At 39.0% G+C, this 12,474-nt stretch overlaps 1 protein-coding gene across 1 annotated transcript; it reads left to right on the top strand.

Annotated features, from left to right (window-relative positions):
• Positions 1-5,079: 5,079 nt before the first annotated feature.
• Positions 5,080-6,892, top strand: gsx1 (GS homeobox 1). The gene is made up of 2 exons (XM_010751490.3): positions 5,080-6,110; positions 6,198-6,892. The coding sequence occupies exons 1-2, from the start codon at positions 5,738-5,740 to the stop codon at positions 6,548-6,550; spliced, it is 726 nt and encodes a 241-aa protein (XP_010749792.1). The 5' UTR covers positions 5,080-5,737; the 3' UTR covers positions 6,551-6,892.
• Positions 6,893-12,474: the final 5,582 nt, after the last annotated feature.

Below are 12,474 nucleotides of genomic sequence, written 5' to 3' on the forward strand. Positions count from 1 at the left end.
TTATTATTATTATTATTATTATTATTATTGTTATTATATGATATAGTTTAGAAAGACGAGGAATGAAGTGTGAATTTGGATTTATGATGAAAAGATAAACATGAAATTTCTATATAGATTTGTTGTTAACTTGAAATCAAAATGAGTTTTGATGGGGGGGCGGGGTTTGTTTGTTTGGTTTTTTACATTTTTATCATCTTTAGCAAAACAAACACCTCATGACTGACCCTTCATATAGAAGAAATATTAGATTATATATATAGTCTCCAATTTTTAGACTTTTTACCGTAAAACTGTTCCTCATATCCATGTTTCGCCATGATCTTTAATATTTTTTGTATATTTTACATATTCACAGTGTTTTACTCTAAAACACCTCATCATATAGATATTTTATTTTTCAGCTCTATTAAATGACTGCTGACTTGTGCAACAGGATGCTTTAGGATTCCTGCAGTTCACCTGTAGAGTCTGTGGTCTGTCGGTTCTGTTGTGGTCTTTGTCTGGGTCCCGGTCACTTCAGGATTCATGAGTCCCTTTAGATCCTGCAGCCTCGACATATTGCAGCATTCAGCTGGTGTTATCTGTTGGGCTGGTGTGTGTGCTCAGCGTATGAATGATAATCAGGTCTTTGTGAGTCCATGAGGTGCAGCAGGATCTGCAGGCCGTCATGTCGCCTCAGGGGGAGATTAAAGGGGGGCAGCCGGCCCTCTGTGTCACGTCGACAGTCACAGCACCCATCCGGGCCCAGCCAAACCCCACCGGGACCCTAAATCCTGTTACACTGTCGGCTCAAAGCATCGGTTGTATGAACAACGTGTTTAAGTGTCTGAAGTATGAATTATTCATAACACAAAGAAAAAAAATCTGAAGCACGCAGACATAACAGGAACATAACAGGAACATAAAATAAACGTAACAGGAACATAACACAAACATGACATGACAGGAACATAACAGGAACATAAAACAAACATAACAGGAACGTAACAGTAACATAAAACAAACATAACAGGAACATAACACAAACATGACAGAAACATAACACAAACATAACATGACAGGAACATAACATGAACATAACACAAACATAACAGGAACATAACACAAACATAACAGGAACATAACACAAACATGACAGGAACATAACACAAACACAAACATGACAGGAACATAACACAAAAGGAACATAACACAAACATAACATGACAGGAATATAACACATACATAACATGACAGGAACATAACACAAACATAACATGACAGGGACATAACACATACATAACATGACAGGGACATAACATGAACATAACATAACAGGAACATAACACAAACATAACAGGAACATAACACATACATAACATGACAGGAACATAACACAAAAGGAACATGACAGGAACATAACACAAACATAACATGACAGGAACATAAACATGACAGGAACATAACAGGAACATAACACAAACATAACATGACAGGAACATAACACAAAAGGAACATGACAGGAACATAACACAAACACAAACATAACAGGAACATAACACAAACATAACATGAACATAACACAAACATAACAGGAACATAACACAAACATAACAGGAACATAACACAAACATAACAGGAACATAACACAAACATAACAGGAACATAACACAAACATAACAGGAACATAACACAAACATAACAGGAACATAACACAAACATAACAGGAACATAACACAAACATAACAGGAACATAACACAAACATAACAGGAACATAACACAAACATAACAGGAACATAACACAAACATAACAGGAACATAACACAAACATAACAGGAACATAACACAAACATAACAGGAACATAACACAAACATAACAGGAACATAACACAAACATAACAGGAACATAACACAAACATAACAGGAACATAACACAAACATAACAGGAACATAACACAAACATAACAGGAACATAACACAAACATAACAGGAACATAACACAAACATAACAGGAACATAACACAAACATAACAGGAACATAACACAAACATAACAGGAACATAACACAAACATAACAGGAACATAACACAAACATAACAGGAACATAACACAAACATAACAGGAACATAACACAAACATAACAGGAACATAACACAAACATAACAGGAACATAACACAAACATAACAGGAACATAACACAAACATAACAGGAACATAACACAAACATAACAGGAACATAACACAAACATAACAGGAACATAACACAAACATAACAGGAACATAACACAAACATAACAGGAACATAACACAAACATAACAGGAACATAACACAAACATAACAGGAACATAACACAAACATAACAGGAACATAACACAAACATAACAGGAACATAACACAAACATAACAGGAACATAACACAAACATAACAGGAACATAACACAAACATAACAGGAACATAACACAAACATAACAGGAACATAACACAAACATAACAGGAACATAACACAAACATAACAGGAACATAACACAAACATAACAGGAACATAACACAAACATAACAGGAACATAACACAAACATAACAGGAACATAACACAAACATAACAGGAACATAACACAAACATAACAGGAACATAACACAAACATAACAGGAACATAACACAAACATAACAGGAACATAACACAAACATAACAGGAACATAACACAAACATAACAGGAACATAACACAAACATAACAGGAACATAACACAAACATAACAGGAACATAACACAAACATAACAGGAACATAACACAAACATAACAGGAACATAACACAAACATAACAGGAACATAACACAAACATAACAGGAACATAACACAAACATAACAGGAACATAACACAAACATAACAGGAACATAACACAAACATAACAGGAACATAACACAAACATAACAGGAACATAACACAAACATAACAGGAACATAACACAAACATAACAGGAACATAACACAAACATAACAGGAACATAACACAAACATAACAGGAACATAACACAAACATAACAGGAACATAACACAAACATAACAGGAACATAACACAAACATAACAGGAACATAACACAAACATAACAGGAACATAACACAAACATAACAGGAACATAACACAAACATAACATGAACATAACACAAACATGACAGGAACATAACAGGAACATAACATGACAGGAACATGACAGGAACATAACACAAGCATAACACAAACATGACAGGAACATAACACAAACATAACAGGAACATAACACAAACATAACAGGAACATAACAGGAACATAACATAAGAGGAACGTAACACAAACATGACAGGAACATAACATGAACATAACAGGAACATAACACAAACATAACAGGAACATAACACAAACATAACAGGAACATGACAGGAACATAACACAAACATGACAGGAACATAACACAAACATAAAAGGAACATAACAGGAATATAACAGGAACATAACATGAACATGACAGGAACATAACACAAACATAAAAGGAACATAACAGGAACATAACAGGAACATAACATGAACATAACACAAACATAACACAAACATAACAGGAACATAACACAAACATAACAGGAACATAACATGAACATGACAGGAACATAACACAAACATGACAGGAACATAACACGAACATGACAGGAACATAACACAAACATAACAGGAACATAACACAAACATAACATAACACAAACATAACAGGAACACAACATGAACATGACAGGAACATAACACAAACATGACAGGAACATAACACAACCATAAACATGACAGGAACATAACACAAACATGACAGGAACATAACACAAACATAAAAGGAACATAACAGGAATATAATACAAACATAACAGGAACACAACACAAACATAACAGGAACATAACATGAACATAACAGGAACATAACTCAAACATGACAGGAACATAACACAAACATAAAAGGAACATAACACAAACATAAAAGGAACATAACAGGAATATAATACAAACATAACATGAACATAACACAAACATAACTCAAACATGACAGGAACATAACACAAACATAACACAAACATAAAACAAACGTGACAGAAACATAATAGGAACATAACAGGAACATAACATATGGAGCTATTTATGAGATTATATATAGGTGAAATATTAATTATGATGATTATGATGTCATTAATTAGTCAGGGCTAAGTTAGAGCTTCTCAGTGGTGAGTTCGGGTCACAAACCCGAGGAGGACCAGCTCCACCAGTGCTGCACCCTGAACAACCCTCCAGCCAGCCCAGGCCCATAAGATGAGAGTATAAGAAAGTGAGAATTTAGCACCATTGAACTGTCATTTTCATGGGGATGAGCATCCTGAATGAGGTGGAAGCTTTCTGAAACTGGTCCTTCCTGGGATTGGCTGGCTGTTACAGATGGTTTCTACCCCAGTTTATAACCATTGCAACCCTTTCCACAGCACTGACCAGCAAGGACTAACAGAACCCAGTAACCACTGACCTGTGAGGACCAGCACAAAATGTCATAAACACATTATTAAACACGTCACATATTTCATGATGTATTCATAACTGAAGTTCATCTAAATTATGATTCAAAATCTGTCAGGATCTTTACAAGTGAATATAAAAAACATTTCAGACAAACAAAATAAAATCAATGAAAAGAACAAATCAACTAAGTCAGTTTAATGTTTAATGACTTGTTTATAACACTTCTAACACTTTGTTATGTTTGTGATGTGTTCATGTTGTGTTTATGTCATAAACACAACATATTTGTCATGTTTATCACGTGTTTGACGTGTTTGTCATGTTTAATGACGTGTTTAATGAGGTCTTTACAGTATGTCATATTTAAGACGTGTTTATGATTGTGGATGTGTCTGTGTGTATATATCTACACATTCATTAAGTTTCCAACTTTGATTGACTGACGAGTTCATGATGATTTTGAGAGTAACATTAATTAAAGTTAGTTAATTAATTAATTAAATTGGTTACTGAGGATCAGGAGAGAAACCACGTGACCAAATTAATGAAGGAAAAAAAATGAAATAACAAATTACCAAAAATAAACTTTGTGCCTGTACGTCAGGTTTCACGCATCGTGACGTCATACCGACAGTCTTTGAACGGCTCATTCTGTTTTATTACTTCATTCAATCAGAGGAGGCGGGGCTTCACGCACGGCGCGCGGGGCTCCTCCGTGACAGAGCCGCCTTTGTTGCGGTTATCCACCGCTGTCACACACTTTAATTCAACTCATTGAAAACCCGCACAATGACGCACAAAGAGAGGCGCGCGCTGAAAACCTGAAAACTAAAATTAAACTAAAAACTGAAAAACTGTTTATCTTTACAGAGAGAGGCGGGAAAACAACACCTGAAGAGTTAACCTCGCACACACACACACACACACACACACACACACACACACTTGATGAAGTTAAACTGATGATGATCATGATGAAGATGATGCTGATGCTGATGCTGATAAAAGGGATGGGCGGGGCCGCCCCTCTCGTGTGGGCGGGGTCGTTAATGTGCCTCTGGTCTGAAAAAACCCTTTAGAGTCTCTCAGAGTCACATGGCCGAACCGGGTCCGGGGCGGGCGGGTATTTAAGGGGCGTCGGTGAGTCTTCAGCACCACTTCGCTGTCCGCCATCCGGAGGAGAGCACACTGAGTCCGAGTCCCACAAACGAGCAACAAGTCCGCCACCATGCCGAGGTCTTTCCTGGTGGACTCCTTGATTTTAAGGGAGACCAGCGATAAGGGGAGCGACAGCAGCGCGCCGTTATTCCCGTACGCCGTGCACTCCCCGCACCACCCGCACGGGCTGCCGGGTTCGTGTCACTCCAGGAAAGCGGGTCTGCTGTGCTTCTGTCCGCTGTGCGTCACCGCGTCCCACCTGCACCCGTCCCCTCCGGCGCTGCCGATCCTCAAGGCGTCTTTCCCGCCGTTCAGCTCGCAGTTCTGTCCCACGAGCCTGACGAGGCAGCACACTTCATCTAACAGCCTGAGCCACGCGCCGGGACTCTACCCGGCCGCGTACTCGGTCCCGGACCCGCGTCAGTTCCACTGCATCTCCATCGGTAAGTACCGCCTCTAGTTCAGGTGTCAGTCAGCTGTTTGGTTCCAGTATGCACCGCGGCTTAAAGTCTCTCTTTTTGTTTTTACAGAAAATAGCAACGGCAAACTTCAGAGCAGCAAGCGCATGCGCACCGCCTTTACCAGCACGCAGCTCCTGGAGCTGGAGCGCGAGTTCACGTCCAACATGTACCTGTCCAGGCTGAGGCGCATCGAGATTGCCACGTACCTGAACCTGTCAGAGAAACAGGTGAAGATATGGTTCCAGAACCGCAGAGTGAAGCACAAAAAGGAGGGCAAAAGCAGCGGAACCAGAACCGGGACTCACAACTGCAAGTGTTCGTCCCTGTCGACCGCGAGGTGTTCGGAGGAGGAGGACGATGACATGCCGGTCTCTCCATCCTCCTCCGAGAAGGAGGACGTGGACCTGTCGGTCTCCCCCTGAACTCTGCCCCTCCCCCATAAAGATTCTGAAAACAGCCAAAAACAGACTGACCCGGTTCGGTTCGTGTAAATACAGAGAATATTTAATCAGGGACTCTCTGACTGACTGTATACTTGTTGTACGCTTGTTTGTAGTTTTTTTCTGAAAACGCTCCGTTTGTGTCTCCAAATGTCCAAAAGATGGTTCTGATGGTTCTGATGTCACATGTGTCACATGAAGACAAAGTGCTGCTGGTCCGATGTGGATCAGTTTTGGACACAAAGAGTCAAATTAACGTCTGAAAATATTTATTTATTTAAAAATGTTCATAATTAAAATAAAAATATTTCTGAGAAGAAAAACGAGTCAGTCTGATGATTGAATCTACGGGGTCTGATTGGGTCTAAATGGGTCTGCACTGGGTCAACATCTGTACGGGGTCTAGTCTGTTCAGGATCAGGTCTGTTCAGGGTCTGGTCTTTACGCACGGCTGTGCGCACACAGCGCGTAAAGAGTCAAAGTTTGGACATGAAATTATTTTTAAAACACGAGAAGAAAAAAAAGCAAAATAATCCAGATTATTTATTTTAATTTGATTTGTTGAAAAAATATTTGATTCATTTAAAATATTTTTATTTTTTCTGTGTGAAGAAAAGAAACTTTCTTCTGTTTTTTAATGAATGAAATGAAATTAATTAAAATATTTTAATGAGCTGATTTTTGACTCTTCATTAAGTCACGAGCTGAACTTCATCAAATCATCTTCATCGGTCGGAGCTCCTTTATGAGTTTCCCTGCGGGACACTGATCCCGCACGTCTCGTGCGACTGAACTGATCTTCTGATATCGATCTGACATGAAGATCAGGATCAGACGGAGACCCGGACCCGCATTGTTCTGACTGTTCACGCACCATGTGGTCCAGACTGCGAGCTGCGGGAGATTTCAGAGAATAATCAAAATATGAACTCAATAAAAACAAATAAGTTTTTAATTAAACAGATTCAAAATTTATAAAATTGATGAAATGAATAAATTATTTAGTTTTTATGTTTTCATGTTTTGTCTGAAACTGAAAAAAAAATACTTGCTTGTTCCACTGAAGATTTGTATGATTTTAATTCACAGTCTATTTTTATGTTTAAATATAATTATATGATTTATATGTTTGTTTATTTATGTTTATATTAAATATTAAACCGTCTGCTGAACCTCCTCAGTCCTCCTTCTCCGCGGTGTCTCTCTGGCGGATCTGTCCTTTCCTCTCCGGTTCAGGTTTTACGCAGCGCTCCGGCGGCTCTCTGTCTGTAGTTCTGATTCTTAAATAATTAGAATTTTATTGAAAATGTTTCAAATTATATTTCTGGATGTGAAAACGTTGTGTGGCTTTTTAAAAAACCTCCCTGATTTGATGTTAAACTTGGTCCCGCACGGTTTTCTGCCGCCGCAGCGTCTTTTTTACGCCGTCGACTTTCAGCCGTAAACTTTCATTTAATTGTTCACTTAAACATTTTAACAAAACTCCAATATTTGCATTTGTTAAGATTTGGGATTAGACTATTTTGTTAATTGCTCTAAAGAGCCCCATTTTGTTCCGCACGTCCCCGCAAAGCGCCTTTTATCCGCTCAATAGCCCGCGGCTGTGCGCCCTGGGGGAGCTTAGACGCTCTCTGCTCCAAATGCTCAATTTATTTATTCTTAATTTTGTGCCGATCAATTCATGGAAGCCAAAAGGACCTGGGTGTCTTTTTAAAGAGAAGAAAAGGGGATTGTGGACGGAACCTCGGCGGGCTGAGGAGGGCTCCCCTGACGCTGGAGAGCCGCTTCAGTCAACAGGCGCCCATCGAGCAGACTCTCCCGCGTCTTTATTCCGGCTAATTTTTTATTTACGGCTTTCTTTGACATGTCTCTTATCTATCAGATTAAAAGAACAGCTTGTAACAAATCAGTCTGCACGATTTACAACAGCATTAAAGGGGACAAAGGGAACGGGCAGTCAGTACCTGAGAGTCTGGTAGACGGCGCGGCGCTGCAGCTGATTCGATGGTTTGAAAATACGCACGAAACAAAATACTTGAATCCTGAAAAAGAGCCTTTGTACGTTTCTTTAGAAATCAAGCAATTCTGCATGACAAAGGACAATTAATAAGCCGTCTTTTCACGACCAGCAGCTGGTTTCCCCGTCAAGGAAAGTTGGAAAAAATTCAGACTGAATGCGCGCAAAAGCCCTTTGCGCGCAGACAGCAACCCAAGGTGACCCATTTGGCACAGTTAAAATAACCAAGCCGAGGTAAAAGCGAGGGAACTGTCAAAAACATTTAAGCTGAAATATCTTGAAATTTAAATCCCTTTATGTGGAGGGACGCTGCCGATGTGGGTTAGTGGTACAAAGGAGGTGGTTAAGTTGGAGAGGCTTTGGAAACGGACACGTGGCTTCTCAATGAGAGCTCTTTGGAGCCGCGTGGTTCTCTGAGGCGCGGCGCATTCAACGACTTTAAACTGCTCCCAGTCAGTCAGTCACACACAGACAGAGACAGAGCGAGTGTTAACCAGAGGAAGAAAAACAACTTTAACAAGTTTAAACAACTTTAACAAGTTAAACAAGTTTGATTCTGTAAAAAATGAAAAGTTTCAAATCTGAACAGAAACAAAAAGAAACTTGAAACCGAGTTTAAAGAGCAGACAGAGTTTGTGTTCTTCCTGTTAAGATTAATAAAGTGTTCACGAGAGGAAATCAAACTTTATCAAGTTTGAACATTTATTTATTTATTCTTTTACATAAACTTTAAAATCTGTGAAAAAACTCTGACCTCGTTTCTTCACTTCATGATTCAGGATGATAAAATTCAAAATCAACTGATTTGATTTGAAAGTTTTATTTTGTTTGAATGCTTATTTAATAAACTTTATTTATTTAATCTTTATTTTTTTAACTTTATTGATTCTGATCTGCAGACTGCTCCTCTGTCTGTTTTAAACACTGACATTGTCACCTGTCTGATTCATTCAACTGAACCTGTTTGTTTTTTGTCACAGGTTTGATTCCGGAGATAAAATCATAGTTTTGATAGAAAACATTTGAATCTTTGAATTTTATTTCCTTTAAATTAAATTTGAATTTAATTTGTTTTATTTCCGATGAAGCTTCATCCTCATCATTTTCTCTTCTTCCTCCTCTGAACTTGCACCACGCGCTCTGCGGGTCAAAGGTCACAAAATAATGAAGTGAAGTGTGAAGTGACGTCATCTGAGTAAAGTAGATGTGAAGTAAAATCTGAAATGCCAGAACACGTCACAGCTCGTTAATGAACTCATTAATCAGAAAGTTAATCAGTTCATGTTTGTGTCAGTGTGTTGGTGTAATTTATCAGATTATGTATTGATGATGATAAAGAAGAAGATGATGAAGATGACAATGAAGATGAACATTAATGAGATATTACCGCTGTTGTTTTTAATATGGAATAAGTCGGGGGGGGGGGGGTAGAGGATTTTATTTTGAAAGTTTCTTTTCTATGAAGACGAAGACACGCGCACAAACTCGTAAAACTTGAGGACAGGTCGATATTTCCTGTGTGCACTCGTGTCACACGCTCGAATACTCGGTGGAGTGTTTGGTGTACCTGAAACAGACTCGGTGCTGGTCCCGGAGCATCCAAGCGCCTCAGCTGTGCTGTGTTTGTGGAGCAGCAGCGACATCTGGTGGCAAAGAACAGAACAAATCATTAACTAGGACCGGCAGAACCAGGAACTTCAGATCCACAAGGAACTTCAGATCCACAAGGAACTTCAGAATCAGGAGGAACTTCAGAACCAGTTTTAGAATTTTTTTCTGAGTCATGACCGTTTGAGTTCACAGTATTTTTTGAGTCCTTCTCATTCAGCACATTCTCTTTCTGTTGGGTGAATCAAACGTGAGATTCCATCAGCTGTGAAGAGTCAGAAGAACTAAAAACACCAAAAACAGTGAAGGTCATCAAAAGTTCAGAGACGTTTATTAAACGTTTATTAAATGTTCATTAAACGTTTATTAAATGCCATCAACAAGCTGAAGGAAAAACAAACTAAATGAAATATCACCTTTAAACAGAAAGAACCACAGAAGAACCTTCAGCACTTTTTATTCTCTGAACTCAAAATGTTCTTTTTTATGTTCATAACAAACATCAACAAATTAAACAAAATCCAGTTCCTCCAAAACATCTTAAAAATACAGAAGTCAACATCCAACACCAGGTCAGCAACAGGTACACTCAGGTGACACAGGTAGGGTCAGGTAAATAAAGGTAAAACCAGCTAAATCCAGGTAAAACCAGGTTAAGCCAGTCTAAACGTGACATCCCGTGTTTGTAAAAAGTAAATCTTAGAGTCAAACACTTGAAATACAGTCAGTGTGCACAACCTCAATACAAACAAAGAAAATATGAAGTTTAAAATATATGAAACTTTAAATAAAATTTAAAAAAAATCACATTAACATCAGCTCATCACAATGATGGCAAACAATTTAATAATTTCTTAATTAGTGAGCATCACATTTGTCACAACATCTTCATCATCACATGATCACTTCCTGTTTTAACAAGTCAGTCTGTCAGCTGCTATTTGGTTGATTAACAAAAACTCAAATTAACTTTATGACTGAAGGCTGACATGTGGTGTGTTTGATTTCCACACATCTGTGACTGTGACATGTGGTGTTTTTGATTTCCACACCTCTGTGACTGTGACATGTGGTGTGTTCCTTCTTTGGTTGATCTCAGTGAAGCTGAAACATCAAATCATTCGATTAATTGATTGTTTGAATACGTTTTGAATGATTTTGTTTCTGAAGACATCAGCCTGATATTTCTGACATTTTACAGACCAAACAATCAAATTGGATTAATTGAAATGCGCAGCCATCAATTGTCCATCGGGATTAAAACACACATCATCGGCTTCCTCATCTCAAACACGTCATGGCTTTACAAAAAGAATCTCTGTGTACTACATGTATTTACAAAGACCAGGGGCCTCATGTACAAAGCTTGCGTACGCACAAAAAAGTGGCGTACGTCCTTTCCCACGCTCACGTTCAAATGTATCAAACGTGAAACAATCGTAGAAATGTGCGTGCCCCACGCCAATTTTATAGCTGTCGTACGCACGTTTCTACAGCTATTGTTCCTTTGGCGACACTTAGAGGTGAAGCTGGGAAACTGTTAATAATGTGAAAACAAGTAGTCATCAGAGTGATGTGCACATCAGAGACACACTTATGAACTATTAACACACCCGCGTGTTTGCAATTATATGGGTGGATATAAAAGCATGCGTGATGTGATTAAGAAAATAGTATTAACAATGGCAGCGTTAGCGTTGTTAGAGGACCTTGCAAACGTGAGCGATTTAAGGAACGCATGGATTTACTTGCAAACCATGATAATTGGGTCATAAGCCGATTTCGGTTACCAAGGCCAGTGTTACTGGAGTTGTGCGCAGAGCTGCGGCCGGCCCGAGAGCGCAACGGGGGCCGGCGAGTAGCTCGGGGTTGTGCTGACTACGCTGGGGTTCCTGGCAACAGGGGCATTCCAGCGGGAGCTGTTTATCTAAGTAGGAAACATTTTCATTCCATCAATGTTCAAATCATATGTGATGCGCGAATGCAGCTAACTAACATCGTGGCAAGGTGGCCTGGTTCAACGCACGACTCATTCATTATGACTAACAGCATTGCTGAGAACAGGCTGGAGACTGGCACGGTGCGCGATGGGTGGCTTCTATTCGTTTAATTGTCCCGTATGTAACGCTGGATTACATACGAAACAATTAAACGAATAAACTCTTTACTTACCCAGAAGCCGTGCCAGTGTGCCAGTGCATATTTGGGCATGTGCGCATTCAAATATCATGTTTTTGGTTTTCTTTATTTTCTGCTGGTGAAATTAGAGCTGCAGAGCTTT

The sequence above is a fragment of the Larimichthys crocea genome, chromosome XXII, assembly GCF_000972845.2.
Source record: "Larimichthys crocea isolate SSNF chromosome XXII, L_crocea_2.0, whole genome shotgun sequence".
NCBI lineage: Eukaryota > Metazoa > Chordata > Actinopteri > Sciaenidae > Larimichthys > Larimichthys crocea.